Source organism: Rhinoderma darwinii, chromosome 9, assembly GCF_050947455.1.
Source record: "Rhinoderma darwinii isolate aRhiDar2 chromosome 9, aRhiDar2.hap1, whole genome shotgun sequence".
NCBI lineage: Eukaryota > Metazoa > Chordata > Amphibia > Anura > Rhinodermatidae > Rhinoderma > Rhinoderma darwinii.
In genome coordinates, this window is record NC_134695.1 from 28,813,482 (window position 1) to 28,835,498 (window position 22,017).

At 42.1% G+C, this 22,017-nt stretch overlaps 1 protein-coding gene across 3 annotated transcripts; it reads left to right on the forward strand.

Annotated features, from left to right (window-relative positions):
• The first annotated feature begins 697 nt into the window (after positions 1-697).
• On the forward strand, positions 698-19,693 carry RCE1 (Ras converting CAAX endopeptidase 1). 3 transcript variants are annotated; one of them, XM_075837436.1, is made up of 8 exons: positions 698-888; positions 995-1,097; positions 12,312-12,395; positions 12,508-12,559; positions 12,678-12,845; positions 14,057-14,128; positions 14,308-14,370; positions 18,708-19,693. In XM_075837436.1, exons 1-8 carry the CDS (start codon positions 767-769, stop codon positions 18,941-18,943), a joined length of 900 nt encoding a protein of 299 aa, XP_075693551.1. In that variant the 5' UTR covers positions 698-766; the 3' UTR covers positions 18,944-19,693. The 3 variants fall into 3 exon arrangements, with proteins under 3 accessions (XP_075693551.1, XP_075693552.1, XP_075693550.1); XM_075837435.1 differs by having other exon boundaries at positions 699-888; positions 12,481-12,559; XM_075837437.1 differs by lacking the exon at positions 14,308-14,370 and having other exon boundaries at positions 12,481-12,559.
• Positions 19,694-22,017: the final 2,324 nt, after the last annotated feature.

Sequence of the window (22,017 nt, forward strand, 5' to 3'; positions counted from 1 at the left end):
GACCAGGTATTGCTTTGGAGCCCTAGCCATACACCCAATCATAGAGTACAATCAGAAATAGGCGCACAGTGATACCTATTTATGTTTTATTGATGAGTTTTGTAGCAAACATAAGAAAATGGACAAATGAAAAAAATATATTTTACTGTTTGTTTTACCTTATTCTACACCTTAAAAATGTAATTTAAAAAAATTCTAAATATCCAATTAAAAAAAATGAATAATAAAAGGTAATGCAACTTTAGGAAAACGACCAGGTCCTTACTGAGAACGGGATCTTGAAGCAGTGGTTCAGGACCAGCCCACTAGGGGGCATAATGGCCCCTACAGATGATGGGAAATAGACAGCTGCTGTAGAGTTGGCGGCTTCCCATCACTGATAAGGACCAGGTCATTGTCGTGAAGGGTATTTAGTCTCAACCCTGCAGATAACGCATGTAAGTCCTAACTGCAGCTATATACACACTAGGCTCGACTACAGGCGTCTTCCACCTACAGTGCCGCTATACAGTACACCCGTCTCTCAATGGAGTTGGTGTAGGTCCTCCCTACAGCAACTTCCTTCTACACGTATCCGTCTCTCCATCCCCGCACACAGTACTGACCCTTCTTCCGGAAGGATCATGTCGTTCGGGACGCCGTTCCTTCCGCTCACGTGCTCACACCTCCCATGATCACGGAGCTTGACTCCTCCCATACATGTGACCAGTCACATGGTCATGACATCATCAAAGGTCCTTTAGCCCACTGACATCTATCATCCACCATGTCTGAGGCTTATGAAGTGGGGTCAGCCTCTGGGCTCTGTGTGGTGGCCATACTCTGCTGCCTGGTGCTGGCATGTTCTTATGTGGGCAGCTTGTATGTGTGGAATAGCGAGTTGTCTAGGTAAAGGAGAAGGGATGGGAGTGGGGCAGGTGGTGGGTGCTGACATGCCTGTGGCTGGTGAAGTAGGCACCGGTTCTGTGAGTTACAAGTCTGTTTTTATCCTCAGGGATCACCCTGCAGTCATCAAGAGGAGGTTTACCAGTGTACTGATCGTATCCTCCATATCACCTTTATTCCTATGGGTGTGGAAAGAGTTGACGGGCATCAAGGTATGTATCAAACGAAAAATGGCTTTATTCTAAAATATGGGAGATCTATTCACATCTCAAAAGTCCCTTATGTAATGTTATTAAAATCTGCAAATACCTTTTTCATTTTTCTGCACTGTTTTCTGTATGTTCCTCCATTGCCTCTTAGGTTGATTATTTGTGGTTTCCATTGGATACGGCCACTAGTCCTGCAGCGGTGGCATCTCTGCATAATCCTGGCCGGGTTCTCGGACGCACGCTTTGTTTGATCATGCGCAATAACACGCTAAACATGTTTCCGTCGGGCTGTTAGATGTCAATATACCTTTTTTTTTTTTTTAAATTTTGGAATATCGTAGTAGACTACACTATTCCTTCCTGGTTAATCCCGCAAAAAATTGTATAATTTTTTTTTTTTAACATAAGCGCCTAAGGGCGACTATTTCCACTGTATACGTAAAATGTATACGCCAGGAACTTCAGGTGGCGCTTCGCCCTGGAAGTTCTGGGAGTTCTGTTTGCCCATACAGTGGGATACGTTGAAGCCTTCTGTCGTAGGTATACGTTGGGAGTGGACAGGGTCGCAGCCCGATGGCTGCAAGCCGGCTTGTGCTGTAGGCCCGCTGGCTGCAGGGCGGCTTGTGCTGTAGGCCCGCTGGCTGCAGGGCGGCTTGTGCTGTAGGCCCGCTGGCTGCAGGGCGGCTTGTGCTGTAGGCCCGCTGGCTGCAGGGCGGCTTGTGCTGTAGGCCCGCTGGCTGCAGGGCGGCTTGTGCTGTAGGCCCGCTGGCTACAGTACCAGGGAAGGGAGCATTTGAACCACACAGATCTGGCTTTCTGCACTGTTCTACTAAGCAGGGTCTGTATCTGAGTCCTCACCAGGCAGTACGCTGGGTTTACATATGTGTGATTATATGTCCAGCTGCTATAACCTTGCTGGCTCATGTACCTGGACTGGAGCATGCTGTGCTACATACTAGGGTTGTCACGATACCGGAATTTGGACTTCGATACCGATACTTTGTGTAGTATTGCGATACTCGATACCAAAACGATACTTTTGCCAACAATAATAATAATAAAACATTTCCTCCATTATCTGATGTGAGGCACGAGGTATTATGAATTTTGAATCTCCATGTGCCTCACATTAATAGTAATTAACCCCATCATGTTCCTCATTCATAATGGACAACATTGGGTTAATGTGAGGTACATGATTGGGTTAATTACTATTAATGTGAGGCACATGGAGATTCAAAATTCATAATACCTCGTGCCTCACATTAAGTGAAAGAAAGCAGTTTTTATTTTATAACTGCATAAACATCATAAATGACGCTATAAATTTATTACAGTCACGACGATACGAAATATGTGTATCTTATGTATTGAGACTTTTATTTTGACTTGTATAAAAAAAAAAGAGTTCATTTTTTTTTTTTAATGTAACTTTACTTTTTATTTGTAAACTTTAATGTACTGGCATATATCTATATGCCTGTACATTAGCCTGTGTACTGATAGTACACAGGCAGTTGTAAGGACAAACCTAAGTATGCCCTAACAGGAAATCTGGTTAGACAGCCCTGTGATCCTTCACTGGACCCTGGGCTGTCTGCCCATATATAGTATGTCCCTCGATCATGTCACAGGGATTCCCTGTGACGTGATCCAAAGGGCATCCCTCCTTCTCATTTACCCCTTGAATACTGCGGTCAGCTTTGAACGCAGCATTCGGGAATAACGACGGAGAAGAGAGTTTCCTCTGTTCGCCACCGGGGGTCTGCGGCTGTGTAATACAGGCATTACCCCGCTCCTGACCATAAGTGTGTGCGCATGGTCAGCATAAGGTGATGCGGCCGGCGCTGTGCTAATGAGTGGCGGCGCAGGCACTGAAGACAAAACATGGGGGTGTTTTGCAGTGCGCCTGCCATGTTCTCTGTCTTCAGTGCCGCCGCTCATTAGTGCAGCGCCTGCCGCATTTCCTTATTCTGACCGCGCGCACACTTGTCAGAACGCAGGAGCGGGGCAAGGACTGTGTTACGCACCCGGAGCCCCGCTCTGACTACATTCATGTGTTACAATGCTAAGCTGTGCGGCCGCACAGCTTAGTATCGAAATACATGAAATAACGGTATTGAAATGTTTGAGGGTGTATGGTATCGAAACAGTATCAAAGTTTTTAATCATCGTGCAACCCTACTACATACTCGGTGAATGTGCAGAATAAAACCGAGCGTGGCTATGTGTGTCAAAGGCTCCCATCCCCGGTACTGTAGTCACCAGTATGTCATACTGCTATTGGGGACGTGAGCCTTTGAAACATAGATACAGTGGTGGTAATTTATCAATTGTTCTTTCTAAGAACAGGTGCGGAAGCCGCAATTTGTGCAAAAAAAAAAACCCCCGACTTCTGCGTTATTTGCACCGCTTATAGCACTTCACCAAAAAGTGGGCGGAGCTTAGTGAAACCCGACAAATTTACTATAATTTTTAAAGAAAATTGTAGCGCAAAAGTACGCCGGCTTTTTGGTGCACGGCAGCCAGAGCGTACACTTCTTAATAAATTAGGTGCATTTTACTTCAGCTCTCCTTAGATTAAGACTGGCGTATGAAATGCCAATCTTCATAAATTCCCCCAGTGGACTTGTAATTCTCGGTAATGACTGATCTGAGAATATGAGATCCTGTACAAGCAGTCACCTCTGTTCACAAGAAGTAAACTATAGTTACCATAGCCACAATGGAGGCTGTGCTAGTCCAGCCTGTCTTGTAGAGCTCAGATTAGTCTCACTTTGTATTGTGGGAGCGCAGGGAGGAAAGAAACCACATTCAAACTATTTACTGTTACAAGCATTGGCGGAGCGAGGAATTTAGACTCCTCCTTGCCATGTTTTCCACCTGGCATCACTTGTCATTCTTCTCAGGTCTAAAAGTTTTTCACAGACCGTCCGTGTCTGTATGTGTATGGTCTATGAACGCACTCGGTACAAAGACTCCACAGTATTCAACAGGTCAGGACAAACCAAGCATCACTGTGTACCTGTCATCACATTGTTGCGGCATACATTACTCTTTGGCAGCATCGTGAACACTCAGAGCTTCATGCTTTTCATCACCCGATCCAGCAATAAAGCTTGCCTTGTATGGTTTTAACCCTAAAATACCAGCCAGGAGCATGTTATATTTACACATGCACAAAGCAGCATAGGCTACATTCACAGGACAGTGAACTGCTTCTTTTTTTTAAGGCCCGTGAACAATGGCTATTCAAAAATAGGACGTGTCCTATTGTTTTGCCATTTCCACGGCCAAACGGTCCCCGTAGAACTCAATGGATCAGTTTTTCAGGAATCAATCCTTGTAACTGACGGCAAAAACTGATCCTGGCCAAGTACTCCCTTTGAGCGCAGAGCCTGGAAAAGCCCTTAACATTACTGTCCATATATGGACAGTGATGTCAGTCTTTCAACTATGGAGTCTCTAGCCAGAGCATTGCAAGCTATCTGGCCCTGCACTCCTGTCTTGGGAAAGCCTTGACGTCACTGTTCATATATGGACAGTGATGTCAGGGGCTCCCTCTGACCCGCCCTTTAGATAGCACCCTCACTGTAGATAGCATCACTGTAGCTCCCTGTAGGAGCGGAATCCCCGGCCAGAGCCCACTCTGGCCAGGGATTCCGCTCCTAGAGGGAGCCCCTGACGTCTCTGTCCATGTATGGACAGTGACATCAGGGGCTCCCTCTAAGAGCGGAATCTCCTGCAAGAGCGTTGGCAACGCTCTGGCCAGGGATTCCGCTCCTGGATAAGCCCCCGGCGTCACTGCCTATATATGGACCGTGACGTCAGGAGATACTCCTGGAGCGGCATCCACGGCTAGAGCATTCCCAATGCGCTATCTGCAGGGGACAATGTGGTGGTATCTATGTGGGCTCTGGCACGTATGTGGGCACAGTGGTACTGTGTGGGCACTATGTACACTGTGGTGTTATCAAGGGGTTGGGACAAAAAAACACAACCTGGGTTTAGACATTTCACAGGAATTAAAGCAAAGTAGAAGTGAAGCTTACAAATGTCATATTTGTTACCTTTATTTATTTTTTATTTTTTTTGTAACAGAAGGTTTTACAAGAAAAACGCAACTCAATATTTACTGCCCAGATTCTGCAGTTTTTATAAATATCGCACATGTGACCCTAGTGTGCTTATGGGCTGAAACACAGACCTCAGAAGCAAAGGAGCTGAATTTTGGGGCCTCCTTTTTATGAGAATATATTTTATGCACCATGTCCGGTTTAAAGAGGTCTCGTGATGCCAAAACAGTGGAAACCCCCCACAAGTAAACCCATTTTGGAAACTACACCCCTTGAGGAAATTATCTAGGGGTATAGTGAGCATTTTGACCCCACAGGTTTTTTGCAGAAATTATTGGAAGTAGGCCGTGAAAATGAAAATGTTCTTGATTTTTTTCCAATAAAACGTAGGTGTAGCTAATTATAGTTTTTGGTTTTTTTTTCATTCCCACAAGGACTAAAGGAGAAAAAGCACCACAACATTTATAAAGCCATTTCTCCCAAGTAAAACAGTACCTCACATGTGGTAATAAATAGCTGTTTGGACACAAGGCAGGGTTTAGAAGAGAGAGAGCGCCGTTTGTCTTTTGGAGCTTAAATTTAGCAGGAATGGTTTGCGGCGACCATGTTGCATTTTCAAAGCCCCTGAGGGACCAAAACGATTAAACCGCCCAAAAAGTGACTCCATTTAAGAAACTACACCCCTTGAGGATTTCATCTAGGGGTGTAGTGAGTGTTTTGACCCCACAGATGTTTCATAGATTTTATTAGGATTGGGCAGTGAAAATAAAAAATAAAAAATCCTTTTTCTTCAATAAGACGTAGCTCAAACTTTTCATTTTCTCAACAAATAAAGGAAAAAAAGAACCGCAACATTTGTAAAGCAACTTCTCTAGAGTACGGAAATGCCCTATATGTGGTAACAAACTGCTGTTTGGACACATGGCAAGGATCAGAAGAGAAGGAGCACCATTTGGCTTTTGGAATGCAGATTTTGAGGGATTGGATTCTGGTTGCTATGTCGCATTTGCAAAGCCCCTGTGGGACCAAAACAGTGGAAACCCCCCCCCCCCAGAAGTGACCCCATTTTGGAAACTACACCCCTCAAGGTATTCACCTAGGGGTGTAGCGAGCATGTTAACCCCGCAGGTGTTTTGCAGAAATTAGTGTGCACTCGATGTTGCACAGTGAAAATGGGATTTTTTTCCATAGATATGCCAATATGTGGTGCCCAGCTTGTGCCACCATAACAAAACAGCTCTCTAAATACTATGCTGTGTTTCTCGGTTTTAGAAACACCCTACATGTGGCCCTAATCTTTTGCCTGGACATTGGACCAGGCTCAGGAGTGGAAGAGTACCAAGTACCATGCAAAGTTGAGGCCTAATTTGGCGATTTACTAAGTATTAGTTCACAATTGCAGGGTTATGATGTGAAATAATAAAAGAAACCCCTGAGAAGTGAACCCATTTTTTTTTTTTTAAACTACACCCCTCAAGGCATTTATTATGGGGCATAGTGAGCATTTTCACCCCACAGGTCTTTTTCATAACTAAATGCGCTGCGGATGGTGCAAAGTGGAAGTTTAAATTTTTCCCTAGATATGCCATTTCAGTGGCCCAGCTTGTGCCACTGGAGACACACACCCCAAAAATTGTTAAAAGGGTTCTTTTGGGTATGGCGATGCCATATATGTGGAAGTAAACTGCTGTTTTGGCACACTGTAGGGCTCAGAAGGGAGGGAGCACCACTTTGCTTTTGGAGCGTTGATTTGCTTGGTAGTAGATTTGTTTGGAGTTCTACTGGTGGTTCGATTTATAATGTGGGGGCATATGTAAGCTCAGCAGAGTACATCAGGGGCATAGTCAGGTGGTGTAATAATGGGGTAAAATAATCCATAGATGTGTGTTACGCTGTGAAGCAATCCTTTACACATAGACCAGTGTCGCACTGATAAATGTCCTTTCTTATCCCTCTTTTGGTCCACACTCCGCACCTTTGAAGTTTGGGGAATTTTGCTGGGAAGTATTGTCCTGGTATAATACGGGCACCCTCGCTTCTAGCAGATATGTTTGGGCCCTCCCCGTCCTGGTTCCCTAATTTTAGGGCCTTGATAAATCACCTTTTTAAACAGAAGAAATGTTCCCCTCTGATCTGCATATTTTTCTTTACTAACTTTTTGGAGCCTTAACTAATTTTATGTTTTCATAGACGTAGTGGTATGGGGTTTTTTGTTTTTTTTTTACGGGATGCGCTGTCGTTTTTATTGTCACCGTTTTGGGGTACATGCGACTTTTTCATCACTTTTTAGCCTGTTTTTTTTTTTTGGGGAGGCAAGGTGACTAAAAACCGTCAATTCTGGCATCGTTTTTTACGTTTTGTTTTCTTACGCCGTTCACCATGCGTTCTAAATTACATGTTAATTTTATTCTGCGGGTCAGTCTGATTCCCGCGACACCTATTTTATGTTTTACAACTTTTTGCACAATAAAATTACTTTTGTAAAAAGAATGTGTTTTTTCTGTTGCCATGTTGTAAGAACCATAACGTTTAAAGTTTTTTTTCATCAACTGAGCTGTATGAGAGCTTGTTTTTTGCGAGACAAGCTATAGTTTTTATAGGTACCATTTTTGGAAACACGCGACTTTTTGATGACTTTTTTTATTAAAATTTTTGTAGGGCAAAGTGACCGAAAAACAGAATTTTTATATTTTTTTTAACGCGGTTCACTGCATGGCATAAATAACATAATATTTTTTAGTTCAGGCCATTATGGATGCGGCGATGACCAAATATGTATGGTTTATTTCAATAATGAAGGACTTTATAAGGGCAATTGTGTTTTATTTTATTACTTGAAACTTTTATATTTTTTTACAACTTTTTCTTTTCTTTTTTCTTTTTTTTTTTTTCTTTTACACTTTTCTTTAGTCCCACTAAGGGACTTCAAGGTCTAACTGTCAGATTATTTTTATAATACATTACCCTACCTATGTAGTGCATTGTATTAGATCTGTCAGTCATTCACTGACCGCAAGCAGATAAGGCTTCGCCTCCAGGCGGGGCCTAATCGGCTTCCGTAATGGCAGAGTATGTGGGAATTGTTTGGCCTCCTGAAGCCATAGCAACAGTTGGCAGCCCTGCTATAGCACTACTGCTACCAACCACAAAGATGCAGCGATCACTTTCGATCACTGCATCTTAGGGGTTAATGGCAGGAATCGGAGCTAGCTCCTGAGCTGGTGCCATTTTGCTGGCGGCTATGGAAGCCCTTTGGACCCCGTCTCCGGTCTGGCCCTCAAAGTTTTCCGTACTAGGCATAACGGGAGGCCAGTGTTAGGCCTCCGGTTGCCTTAGCAGCTACCGGCACCCTGGCAATTTCATTGCTGGGGTGCTGATGAGCTGCAAACACCTTAAATGCAGAGATCGCTTTTGACCGCTGCATTTAAGGAGTTAATGGTGGTGATCGGAGCAAACTTCGGTCCCCGACATTATACCAGGGTGTCAGCTGTAACATGCAGCCAACACCCGGGGATGGTGGCACCGAATCAGCTTCTGAGCAGGTGTCCACCATTTGTCGTATGGATACGGCAAAATGCGGGAAGCACTAGCTTTCCATGATGCATTCATACAACAAATGTCGGGAAGGGGTTAATGTAACCTATAATCTGTACAATTATATTGAAAAACAAACTGAAATCTTTTAGGGTGGGAAAATAAAAATAAAGAACAAAAATAACGTGGTTTTATAAATATGCACACCCTTAAACTAATACTTTGTTGAATTACCCCTTGACTTTATGACAGCATTCAGTCTGTTTGGGTAGAAGTCTATCAGCATGGCACATCTTGACTTGGCAATTGTTGCCCACTCTTCCTTGCAAAACCGCTCCAAATCTGTCAGATTGCGAGGGTATCTCCTGTGTACAGCCCTCTTCAGGTCACCCAGCGGATTTTCCATGGGATTCTGGTCTGGGCTCTGGCTGGGCCATTCCAAATGTTGATCTTCTTCTGGCGAAGCCATTCTTTTGTTGATTTGGAGGTACAGTGAAGGAAATGAGTATTTGAACCCTTGCTGATTTTGTAAGTTTGCCCACTGTCAAAGACATGAACAGTCTAGAATTTTTAGGCTAGGTTAATTTTACCAGTGAGAGATAGATTATATATAAAAAGAAAATCACATTGTCAAAATTATATATATTTATTTGCATTGTGCACAGAGAAATAAGTATTTGATCCCTTTGGCAAACAAGACTTAATACTTGGTGGCAAAACCCTTGTTGGCAAGCACAGCAGTCGGATGTTTTTTGTAGTTGATGATGAGGTTTGCACACATGTTAGATGGAATTTTGGCCCACTCCTCTTTGCAGATAATCTGTAAATCATTAAGATTTCGAGGCTGTCGCTTAGGAACTCGGATCTTCAGCTCCCTCCATAAGTTTTCGATGGGATTAAGGTCTGGAGACTGGCTAGGCCACTCCATGACCTTAATGTGCTTCTTTTTGAGCCACTCCTTTGTTGCCTTGGCTGTATGTTTCGGGTCATTGTCGTGCTGGAAGACCCAGCCACGAGCCATTTTTAATGTCCTGGTGGAGGGAAGGAGGTTGTCACTCAGGATTTGACGGTACATTGCTCCATCCATTCCCCCATTAATGCGGTGAAGTAGTCCTTTGCCCTTAGCAGAGAAACACCCCCAAAACATAATGTTTCCACCTCCATACTTGACAGTGGGGACGGTGTTCTTTGGGTCATAGGCAGCATTTAACACGGCGAGTTGAGTAAATGCCAAAGAGCTCAATTTTAGTCTCCATCTGACCACAGCACCTTCTCCCAATCACTCTCAGAATCATCCAGATTTTCATTTGCAAACTTCAGACGGGCCTATACATGTGCCTTCTTGAGCAGGGGGACCTTGCGGGCACTGCAGGATTTTAATCCATTACGGCGTAATGTGTTACCAATGGTTTTCTTGGTGACTGTGGTCCCAGCTGCCTTGAGATCATTAACAAGTTCCCCCCGTGTAGTTTTCGGCTGAGCTCTCACCTTCCTCAGGATCAAGGATACCCGACGAGGTGAGATTTTGCATGGAGCCCCAGATCGATGTCGATTGACAGTCATTTTGTATGTCTTCCATTTTCTTACTATTGCACCAACAGTTGTATCCTTCTCACCCAGCGTCTTACTTATGGTTTTGTAGCCCATTCCAGCCTTGTGCAGGTCTATGATCTTGTCCCTGACATCCTTAGAAAGCTCTTTGGTCTTGCCCATGTTGTAGAGGTTAGAGTCAGACTGATTAATTGAGTCTGTGGACAGGAGTCTTTTATACAGGTGACCATTTAAGACAGCTGTCTTTAATGCAGGCACCAAGTTGATTTGGAGCGTGTAACTGGTCTGGAGGAGGCTGAACTCTTAATGGTTGGTAGGGGATCAAATACTTATTTCTCTGTGCACAATGCAAATAAATATATATAATTTTGACTATGTGATTTTCTGTTTTTTTTATATAATCTATCTCTCACTAGTAAAATTAACCTAGCCTAAAAATTCTAGACTGTTCATGACTTTGACAGTGGGCAAACTTACAAAATCAGCAAGGGATCAAATACTTATTTCCTTCACTGTATGCTTTGGGTCATTGTCGTGCTGAAAGGTGAAATTCCTCTTCATCTTCCGCTTTTTAGCAGAGGCCTGCAGGTTTTGTGCCAATATTGACTGATATTTGGAACTGTTCATAATTCCCTCCACCTTTTACTAAAGCCCCAGTTCCAGCTGCAGAAAAAGAGCCCCAAAGAATAATGCTGCCTCCACCATGCGTCACTGTGGGTATGGTGTTCTTTCGGTGAGGTGCAGTGTTGGCTGTGCGCCAAACATATCTTTTGGAATAATGGCCAAAAGTTCAACCTTGGTCTCATCAGGCCATAACATGTTTTCCCACATGCTTTTGGCAGAGTCTTTGCAAAACATAGCCGGGCTCGGATGCTTTTCTTTGTTCAAAAAGGCTTCCATCTTGCCACCCTACCCCACAGCCCTGACATATGAAGAAAACGGGAGATTGCTGTCGCATGCACTACACAACCAGTACCTGCCAGAAAGTACTGCAGCTCCTTTAATGTTGCTGTCAGGAAAATCCTAATAGAAAAGCTGAATTTTATTTGGGGTTACTCAGAATCACTTTAAATAATGGCAGCTGTGTACTGACTACTATTTAACATGAGTTTAAGGCCAGATTCACACGAGCATGTTCAGTCCGTGATATACGGTCCGCAGGTCGGCCGCATTTCCCGGACTGAGCACACTGCAGGGAGCTGGGCTCTTATCGTCATCGGTATCTATGAGGCTAGAAGTCGCTGCCTTGCTGCGGGAGAACTGTCCCGTACTGAAAACAAAAAGAGGCCCTCACACCGGTCCATTGATGGCAAAATAAAGTTGTGTGTCCGAATATGGCGACACAAAATAATATTATTTTTTACAAATTATTAGCAAAACATAGAAGAAACTATGTAAGTTTGCTATTGGTGTAATCCTACTGACCCGCAGAATTTTATTTTTAAGTTCCTTACTGCATTATATGGTACATTAAATGATGCCATTAAAAAATACATCTCATTCTGCAAAAAGAAGCTTTCATATGACTATTTCAACAGAAAAATTAAAAAAGGTATAGCTTTTGGAATGTGGGGAGGAAAAAACTGAAATGGTCTCTGTCCTTCAAAAGGGGTGTTTTCTACTGGATAAAGAAAAAAAGGCTAGGTCAGTGGAGGTCCGACCACTGGGACCCCCACCGATCACCAGAATGGGGGACCATGAAAGGAGCCAGAATTTGGCGGCTAGTAGGAGTTTGAATAGAGCAGAGGCCAGGCATGCTGTGCTCCGCTCCTTCTGTTCGCTCCATATAGATTGAATAAAGCAGCACTGTGGATGCTGTCCTCCGCTCCGTTCAAACTCCTTCTTGCGGCTGGGGGTGACAGGGGACCGGGGTTCTTCGTTCTGGCGATTGGTGTCCCAGCCGTCGAATCACCACTGATCTAGCATTTATCACATATCCGGTGGATAGGTGAAAAATGCTAAAGGCTGGGAAACTCCTTTTTAAGGGGTTAAATAAACTTTATTGGTTTTATTTTATTTTTTTTTAGTATTACTTCACTGTTTTTCTTATCTCTAGGCAGATGTAGCCATACTTTCTCTTATGGGTTTTCGTCTAGATGGAATCCTCACAGCAACCATATTACCGCTGCTACTTACAATGGTAAGAGTGGGCATTCATGGCACTCGGCAGTTTCATGCTTCTCCTCCACGTTCTATTTAAAGCACTTTCTTGTCTACAAATGCAGATTTTATTCCTTGGTCCTCTCGTCCAGCTATCTCTAGATTGCCCGTGGGGTCTTCTTGATGGCTTGAAAGTTGCATTTGGTAAGTGCTTTTCATGGATATGTTGGTTGCAGTGAAAATTTTTCTGAATCGCTTTCATGAAATTGTTAGGCATTTGTGTATCTTTATCTTAAATCTTGTTTTTGCTTGCAACCTGTAGATTCTCGTTTCTGGATGCTTTGTTTCACTGACATGCGATGGCTTCGTAACCAGGTGATTGCACCTCTTACAGAGGAGTTGGTCTTTAGAGCCTGCATGTTGCCCATGCTGGTACCATGTATTAGTCCAGGAACAGCTGTTTTTACATGTCCACTGTTTTTTGGCATTGGTAAGTATAGCAGCATCTGAATCCTATTAGTGGTATGCCTTTTGGCTTATCTCTCAATGAGGCAGAGTACATTATTACAATTTGAAAATATATTGAATCACATGTAAGAAGTCAAACTGCCACATTATATGGGTTTTGGCAATGAAGGACACAGATGCTCACACACAATTGAAACCCAGCAGGTAAATAGAACAAAAACTTTGTTCAGAGAAAAGGATTTTCTTCTTCCCGCTGCCAAGATGTTTGGGAACATGTGTTTATACGTTAAGCTATATTTAAGCATAGATAGCCCTTGTGGTAGTCTCTACCGGGGAGTCCCTGATGTCTCTGACCATATATGGACAGTGGTGTTAAGGGCTAACTCTAAAATAAATATATATATATATATATATATATATATATATAAGTTCTGACCAGCCTTTTTTACAGACATAACTGTTTATAACATCCCCCTGTGTTTTACAAAAGTGAACAGGAATTGGCAGTCATTATTACTCCCATTGGTTGTCAATTTTTTTTTTTTGTTTTTTTTTTTTTTCTTCCAGGCTCTAGAATGGCTGATCAGCCAGGCAATACATTAACCCATTGATGCCCATGTCAAATTTTCCATTTCTGATATGCACTTCTTTAAATGATAATATATTTGCAACCGCTTTGAATATCCCAACTATTTTTACTTTTACAAGACTTTGTGAGGCTTTCATTTTCTAGATTAGTTCAATTTATTCTATGTTTTACATTTTTATTATTAACAGACAAATCACTAAAAATTTTAAAAACACTTTTTTGTAGTTTTTAAAAAAAATATTACTCTCTATAATATAATCTCTCTCTCTCGCAGCATTTCAGTTTCGTGGATCTAACCTCAACCCCACTAAACACGGGACAGAAATGCTGCGAAATTGCTGTGCATCAATTCCGCAGCGTTTATGCAAAGTTAATTGACATGTTGCAGATAGAGAATCTGCATCGCGTGTCAGTTTCCACTCATGTTCGCTGCATTTTGTATTTATCTTTTTTTTTTCCCCACAGCGTGTGAATGAGATTTGTTGAAATCTTTGCTGCTTCTTTAATTCTGCAGCATTTTTGTCCAGTGTGCTGGAGGCCTTAGTGGTTTAAAATAAGTCTACTGTATTTTCTCATGTAATTTAGTGCCCGACTCCTAGATGTATTTGTCTGTGTAATCTTATTATTATTTTTATTTTTTCCAGCTCATTTTCATCATGTCATTGAGCAGCTGAGGTTTCGGCAGGGAACTGTTCTGAGCATATTTCTGTCTGCTGGTATGTAATGTTGCATTCACATAAGTGCAGTTCTTGATTCCCCCCCCCCCCCACCCCCTTTTTATTTCATTTTAATTTATTTTTTTTAAACATCACCTTTGCCTTGTTTTGCATGCCTTGTTTTCATCCTCTGTGGCTTCATTTGCACAATTGAGGCAATTTTATTTGTTTTCTTGTAGCTTTTCAGTTTTCATACACTGCAGTGTTTGGAGCATACACAGCATTTATCTTCATAAGAACAGGTGAGAAAAATTTGGATTGATCCATTAGTTGTCTCGAGACTCGGGTTCATACTTTGCATTTCGACTTTTTTTTTATTTATTTTTTATTTTATTTTAAGACAGAATTGGTTCCAAAAAGGTAGTAGAAATGCACTAGTTATTCCCTCTTCACCCCGGCTATATGCAACTATAACCTTTTACAAAACTGCACCAAATGCAAAGTGTAAACTTGGCCTTTGAGAAAATACATTTTTATACTGTAGTTTTTACACATTTCTGTGTATCCAAGACCTTCTATGTTACTTTGCAATAACCTATGTTTTGCAAGAATAAAGTCATCTGTTAGCCCTTATTCACACGACAGGGTTTCCCGGCTGGATGACAGCCGTTGATAAAACGGCTGTCACCCGGCTGCAGTAGGAACAATAGACCTCTAATGGGGCTATTAACACGACCGTTTTTTTTTGACGGGCCGGGAAAACCGGCCGTCAAAAAATAGGACATGCCCTATTTTCGGCCGTTCACCGGCCGCCCGCCTCCCATAGAAGTCTATGGGGCCGGGTAATACACGGCCATCACCGGAATGTGTCACGAGTGACAGCCGTGTCTACTGTCGCTCGCGCTCTCCTCACAGCGCAGAGTGCATGTGAGGAGGAGTTTATGCCATTCCAACGAATGGCTGTACGCTGGAGGTAAGTTTCTACAATGTGGGGATGCTGTATACAGGGGTACTGTGTGGCCGGGCCCGGGTGTACAGCAGGTGGAAGGGATCACTGCGCTGGCTCCCTTCCCCTGCTTGTTTTAAAAGCGCCCTGGCCCGGCGACAGCTCCCATGGCTCGGCTAGCAGCTGCTGCGGCTGCTACTGCTGTAGCGACACCACTATCGCAGAGCAGGGAGGTATCTCCCTCCTCTGCTATGTGCTAGCCCAACTTTAGCTCCATGAAGGAGCGGAATCCCCGTGTGTTCGGAGATTCAGCTACTGGACAGAGCGCTTGATGTCTCTGTCCATATCTGGACAGTGACATCAGGGGAAATTCCTGAAGCGGAATCCCCGAACACTCTGTTACCGGGGATTCCACACCAGGCGAAGCCAGTAACGTTCAGTGTCCATAAATGGACACAGACAACAGGGGCTTTTCCTGAAGTGGAATCACCGGCCACATGGGGATTCCCCTTCAGGAGTTGCCCCTGATGTCACTGTCCAGATATGCCCGGCTTGGAACGGATGCAAAACGAATGCAAACCGGCCAGGAAAAACGGACGATTTTATCGTCCGACACTCGGACTCGGTCAGGACCCTGTCCTGTGAATAAGGCCTTTGGGGGAGATTTATGAATATTTTCATTAAATAATATAATTGTGAAAATGGAGCAAATAACGGTGCACATAGTATAACAAACTTGAGTGGTAGGCAAACCTGCAATGTATGAACATAACCTTAGGCCAATTTCAGACTAGCATAATACGGGCATAACCCTAACCAACATTTTCATGGGCCAGGATTTGCAGGCGTAATAAGAAATGCCATACTGGGACTCCATGGTGGTATATGTGGTTCACGATGTTGCAGTGCAAACTTACATGCGATATAAACATAAGGTGTTTAACCCCTTCCCGACATTTGACGTATTCATACGCCAAAGTCGGGTAGGGGAAGTATGGAGCGGGCTCACGGAGCGGGCTTACATACGATACAGGTGTCGGCTGTTTGTTACAGCCGACACCTCAGAGTAACTAGCGGCAGCGTGCTCAAGTGCGATCCCGCTAGTTTAACTCGTTAAATGCCGCGGTCAACAGAGACCGCAGCATTTAAATCGTTAGAAAGAGGGGGGCGAACCCCTCTAACAGCTCATTGCGTCCCCCGGAACGCAATCGCGGGGGGGGGGGGGGGGGGGGCAATGGTTGCTATGGCTGCCTGGGGGCCTAATGAAGACCCCCAGGTCTGCCATCTTTGTACACCTATTAAGCCCTGCCACCCCCTTTTCCCATTTTCCCCCTAGAGCATAGTAAAAAAATAAATAAATAAACCTAATTGGTATCGCCGCGTCCGTAAGAGTCTGAACTATTACAATATATCATTATTTAACCCGCACGGTGAACGGCGTAAAAAAAAATAAAAATTGTAAACGCCAGAATCTCTATTTTTTGGTCACCTAATCTCCCACAAAAAATTAAATAAAAAGTGATCAAACCGTCGCATTTTACACCAAAAATGGACTTATTAAAAACTACAGCTTATCCCTCAAAAAATAAGCCCTCATACCACTTAATCGACGGAAAAATAAAGTTGTGGCTCTCGGAATTTGGCGACACAAAATACATTTTCTTTTTTACTTGTAAAAGTAGTAAAATATAGAAAAAACTATATATATATATTTGGTATCGCCGTAGTCGTATTGACCCAGAGAATAAAGTTAACATGTTGTTTTAATTGCACAGTGAATTCCGTAAAAAACGGCGTGCAAAAAACCATGGAGGAATCGCTATTTTTTCATTTTCTACCCCACAAATAATTTTTCCCCCGTTTCATAGTACATTATATGGCAAAATAAATGGTGCTACGAAAAACTACAACTCGTCCCGCAAAAATCAAGCCCCCCCTAGTACTATATCGACGGAAAAATAAAGACGTTATCGCTTTTGGAAGGTGGGGAGGAAAAAATTAAAATCTGAAAAAGGGCTGAGGCGGGAAGGGGTTAACACAGCTGCACGGTTGTTTGTTTGGGTTAACCAAAAAGGACAGCACAACTCCCCCTCTGGACGCCGAGTGTAGTATAGCCCGTCAGTACGTCTGTATCACTATATGTCAGCGTCTCCCCCCTACATTGTACATAAGACCTATATGTTTGGTTTAATCCACCCAACTTTTTTTTTAAACTTCTCAATAAAAGTTTTAAATGTATTTCTATTAGTAAATTCACAACTTTTTCTGTTATTTGAATGCTTTTTAACGTCTTCTTTTTTTTTTTTTTTTGTTTTGTTTTGTACAATTGTTATATGTAGTTTTTGCACTGAGACTGTCACCACATTATAAATGCCCTATCTCCTACATAATCTGATCAGCGCTGTAATATAGATAAGTGTTTTTATTTTGAAAAACGATCATTTTTTAGCATGTTATGAGCAATTTTAGATTTATGCTAATTCGTTTCTAATCCGTTTCATACACTTCTCCCCATTCATGTCTATTTGTATTCACTGCACAGCGTGATCTCATGAGATCAAGCTGTGCTGTCACATACACCCACATTAACTTTACTGGTGTCTTGAGAGTAAATAGACATCACCTCCAGCCAGGACGCGATGTCTCTTCACACTCCCGACACTTCGGTAAAGTTTTTGTGGGACTTACGCAGCACAGTGGTTTTAATATGCTTCCAGTGTGTTAAAAGGGTAATAAATACAGTCACATAATCACTGGACCATTAGAGAAGACTAATGTCCATGTGATCATTGTATACAGAGTGATTTTTTTGGGGCTGTGAATTTAACCCCTTAGTGACCAGCCTATTTTATGCCTTAATGACCAAGCAATTTTTTTTGTTTTTGTTTCATCATCTCATTTAAAGAGCTATAACTTTATTTTTTATTTTTCTATCAACATAGCTGTATGGGGACTTTTAGCCAGGGCGGACCTGTGGGCCTTGGTTAGGCTCCCGGCTGCCATTACACCCCATCGGAGGCCCGCAATTGCATTTGCAGGCTGACTAGGGGTGAGAGATGGAGCTCGCTCTCTCTCTAAATGACTTAAATGCTGCAGTCGCTGTTGACTGCAGCATGTAAGATGTTAAACGGCCGTGATCTAAGTAAACTTCGATTTCTACCATTGGATCATTAGACAGCTGAGCAACCGCTCACCGATCGCGAGAACAGGGGTTTGAACCCCCAGGTCCTCCTCACTGCGGTCGACATTGAATGAAATTCCGATCAAGCGTGTGCACTGCCGCTCCATTCAATGTCAATAGGAATGACGGAAACATCCGAGCACAGTGCTCGGCTGTTTTCATCATTCTTATAGATCGTGAATGGAGCGGCAGACACATGCTCGACCACCGCTCCATTCAATCTCCTCACTGCGGCAGAGCAGTGAGGATGATCTGGGGGTTCTGGACCCCTGTTCTCACGATCGGTGGGGGGGTCCCAGCGATCACAAAATTATCACCGATCCTTTGGATAAGTTGACATTTTATGACTTTGGGAATATCCCTCTTACTTTTAAATTTGTAACCCTGTATTGGAATGATCTGATTCACAGTCATGACCTTTTGTGAGACTGATACAGGAGGTGTCTTTCCCTCCAGTTAATTTCAACTTACTAGTGACTTGTAATGACTGGCATGTCTGGTTTGTTTTTTAGGACACGTCATAGGACCCGTTCTTTGCCATTCCTTCTGTAATTACATTGGATTCCCAGCCATATTTACAGCTTTGGATCACCCGCAACGTGCAACTATTGTTCTCTTCTACATGCTGGGGGTTGTCTTGTTTTTCTTGCTTCTATATCCTATGACTGATCCCACCTTGTACGGGGACATTCCCATCTGCTATTTATTGGACAAGGGATCCACAGACCATCGTTCACTTTGTTTGTGACCATAAACACTTTTTTCTGAACTCAAGGGGCACGTTGACAAGGCTGAAAAATAAATATAGGGTCTATTTTGGTGAACATATTCCATGGTAAAATATTTTGCACCATGTGGGCAACACACCTGAAGCATTTGGTAGAATTTTGTTATAGATATTGCGTGAACTGCTGAATGTTAACAAGAAAAACAATTTTGTGCGAGCCATCTTTATATGATAAAAAAACAACTATTTTTTGAAGTACTGTACCCATTCAAGAACTTGCATATCTAATAACATTTTTAGATCTAGGTGGTGTTGCCACCAGATCTCATATATTTTTGGATGTAAATTTATTCCATATTGCTCTATTTTTTTACATTAGATATGGACCCAGTTCCAGACATATATTATCATCTTTCTTGAAGGAAGGAAAAAAAAAAAAGCTGTTGTCTCCCTGGAGAACGTGACAATGGACAGTTAAAAGTTTACACCGTTATTGCTTTCTGATCTACTACAGGAGACCTACTTTCTATACTTGATCTTAACTTTCAATGATGTTGGGAGTTTGCAGAATAAGTTTGTTATATTTTTGTGCAAATGTCTAGAAGCTGCTACAAGATCTTGCCAACTAAAGGGATCATGCGTTTGTTAGCACTACGTTTGGTTGTAGACATTGAAAATAGTGCAACTGCTGCTACTGAATGTCTTTTTAACCTTTTTTGTCTAGTGGATCTGCATTGATATAAAAGCAATATTCTGTGTTTTGGTTTTTAAGCATGTATCACTTTGGCTTATTTTTTTTCTTTCTTTTTCTTCATCACACCAGGGTCATAGATTCACGTTGTACTCTCCAAATCAATATTAGTGGCTGATTTTGAAAATGGATAATCCGGGCAGTAGGTTTTCTTGAAGCTCACATTTTTTGTAGGCATAAATGACTCAAAGGGTCCCTTCAAAATGGCAAACTATTGCACATAACCAATAAAATTGAGGCATGGGTAAAATTATTAAAGGTTAGGTTTGACAGATATTCTAATATACTTAGAACTTACTCCCTTTTATAAGCAAATCATACACACCTCAGTCCCAGTATTGTCATATGGGAAATATACATTCCCATACAATTTTGGGCACCTGCGTATAAGTACATACTGTAATGGGTGCAGAGACCAAGGTAATTAATGGAATGGGTAGATTGTCGTACTAAAAATATTAAACTTGGGGTTATCCAGTTTGTACAAAAATACGGCTTAGGGGCGATTTAATTACAATATACAAATCTATAAGTGGACAGATCTTTCAAATGATCTTTTTTACACCTGTGCCTGTAATAATGACAAAGGGGCATCTGATACATATCCAAATGTATTCACATACGTCTACCGCCATTATAGGTATAATAAAATGAGGTAGAGTTATCCTGACTAAGGCTGGGTGTGAATCTGCTGGTTTTGTCACAATTTAAAATGTTATTTTTTCGTGAAAAATAAGATTGTATTAAAATCGTGGTTTTTAAATGCAGTATAAAAGAACGAAATTCAGGATAATTATAGCAAAAATAAATGTGTGGAACATGTGTAATATGTAAACGTTGCAGTAGACGAATAGCTAGATGTTCCTATTCTAATACCACAGTTCTCCATTGCGGCAAGAAAAAAATGTCAATAAGACACTCTATAGCAAGAAAATATTCTGTTCATAGTGCGTTAAAGTGACGGACGTAAGCCACAGTCCGCCCAGACGATCTAGTGATAATAGGCGTTTATCCACACTAAATATAATTTACATATATAACGCTGCTTACAAACAGTCATTATGAACCTCAATGAATGTTTATCACAATTTGCTTAGATAGTTCATGGATGGAATAAATAGTAAATAGCTGTTCTCTATGTAACCTAATACATTTTGTCTAATCCTGTAAAAATGGAAGATATTGTATCGGTGAAGACTGTCACCCGAGAGAACGTTATTCGTAATCAAGGAGACATGTTTCAAGACGGCATGTCTATATGTCAAGGAATAGGGCTGGTTTCACAATGACAAACTGAGCAATTGCCCAGGGCCTCATTTCTCTAGGGACAAGGAGCAACCTGATAGAGAGCCGAAAAACATTCCAGTAGTTTTGCAGTGTTCATTTTAGACTAAGTACCAGGTAATGTAAAACTAACCCCTTCCTGCCCTAGGCCACCATGAATTTTATAATTAATTCCTACACTGTCTAAGACCACCAGGGACTTTACAATCAAATCCTTTTACTACCCTAGAACATCAGGGATTTAACCAGTATCCCCTTTACTGCCCTAAATCACCAGGGCATTAACCCTTAGCCCCTCTGCTACCCTAGACTGTTAACACCTTAAATGTCCTAGACCAAGAAGAATGACTCCAATTTTACTGCCCTAAACAGCCATTAATAATTTCACCAGCCTAGACCTCCAAGTATTGTTTCTTAACCCGTTTACAACCCTACGTTAAAATGAACCCTATATCCACTCGGTAATATTGAGTGGTGTATGGTGGTCTTATTTGGGCGTTAAATTGCAGTGTCATGAGGGCTTTTTACAGGAGTTTTATTTTGATACGACATTATTTGGTCACTTCATAGTGGTTTTACATCCGCTGTGTATGGCAGGACTATGTGGACTGAATCCGCAGTATTTGGATGGCACTGAATGACCGTTTTATTTGGGGATTGAATGGCAGTATTTTGTTGGAAATATATTGCAGTATTATTTAGATACTCTGGAGGTATTATTTAAGCTTTTTATGACGATATGGGAATTGTATAGAAGTATTTTGGTATAAACGTTTGCAGAAAAAGTGTATATGTATCTGTATTGTAAATCTAAAGATTTTCCTTCAAGTGAACATTAATATGTTGCAGAACAATGTCCTTTAACTCCCTACACCCACATGGCATTCCTTAGAGTATCACACCCTCGCTCATTGGCAATAGGTCCACAGAACTCATAGCCCACAGTATTTCACCACTTTCAGGGAACTTCACACGAGATACAGAGTAACTGTTCATTCACACGTCACAGCCGTAGGCTTTTGTATTTTGCTGTGATTTCCGCAGAATTGTGAGAAAAGGC

Bases quoted from the DNA above. Each gene is read 5' to 3' on its own strand.
- RCE1 (XM_075837435.1), top strand. From the start codon at position 767: ATGTCTGAGGCTTATGAAGTGGGGTCAGCCTCTGGGCTCTGTGTGGTG. The intron at 12,560-12,677 runs GTAAGTGCTTTT...TGCAACCTGTAG, and splicing joins TGGCTTGAAAGTTGCATTTG to ATTCTCGTTTCTGGATGCTT. The intron at 14,129-14,307 runs GTATGTAATGTT...GTTTTCTTGTAG, and splicing joins GAGCATATTTCTGTCTGCTG to CTTTTCAGTTTTCATACACT.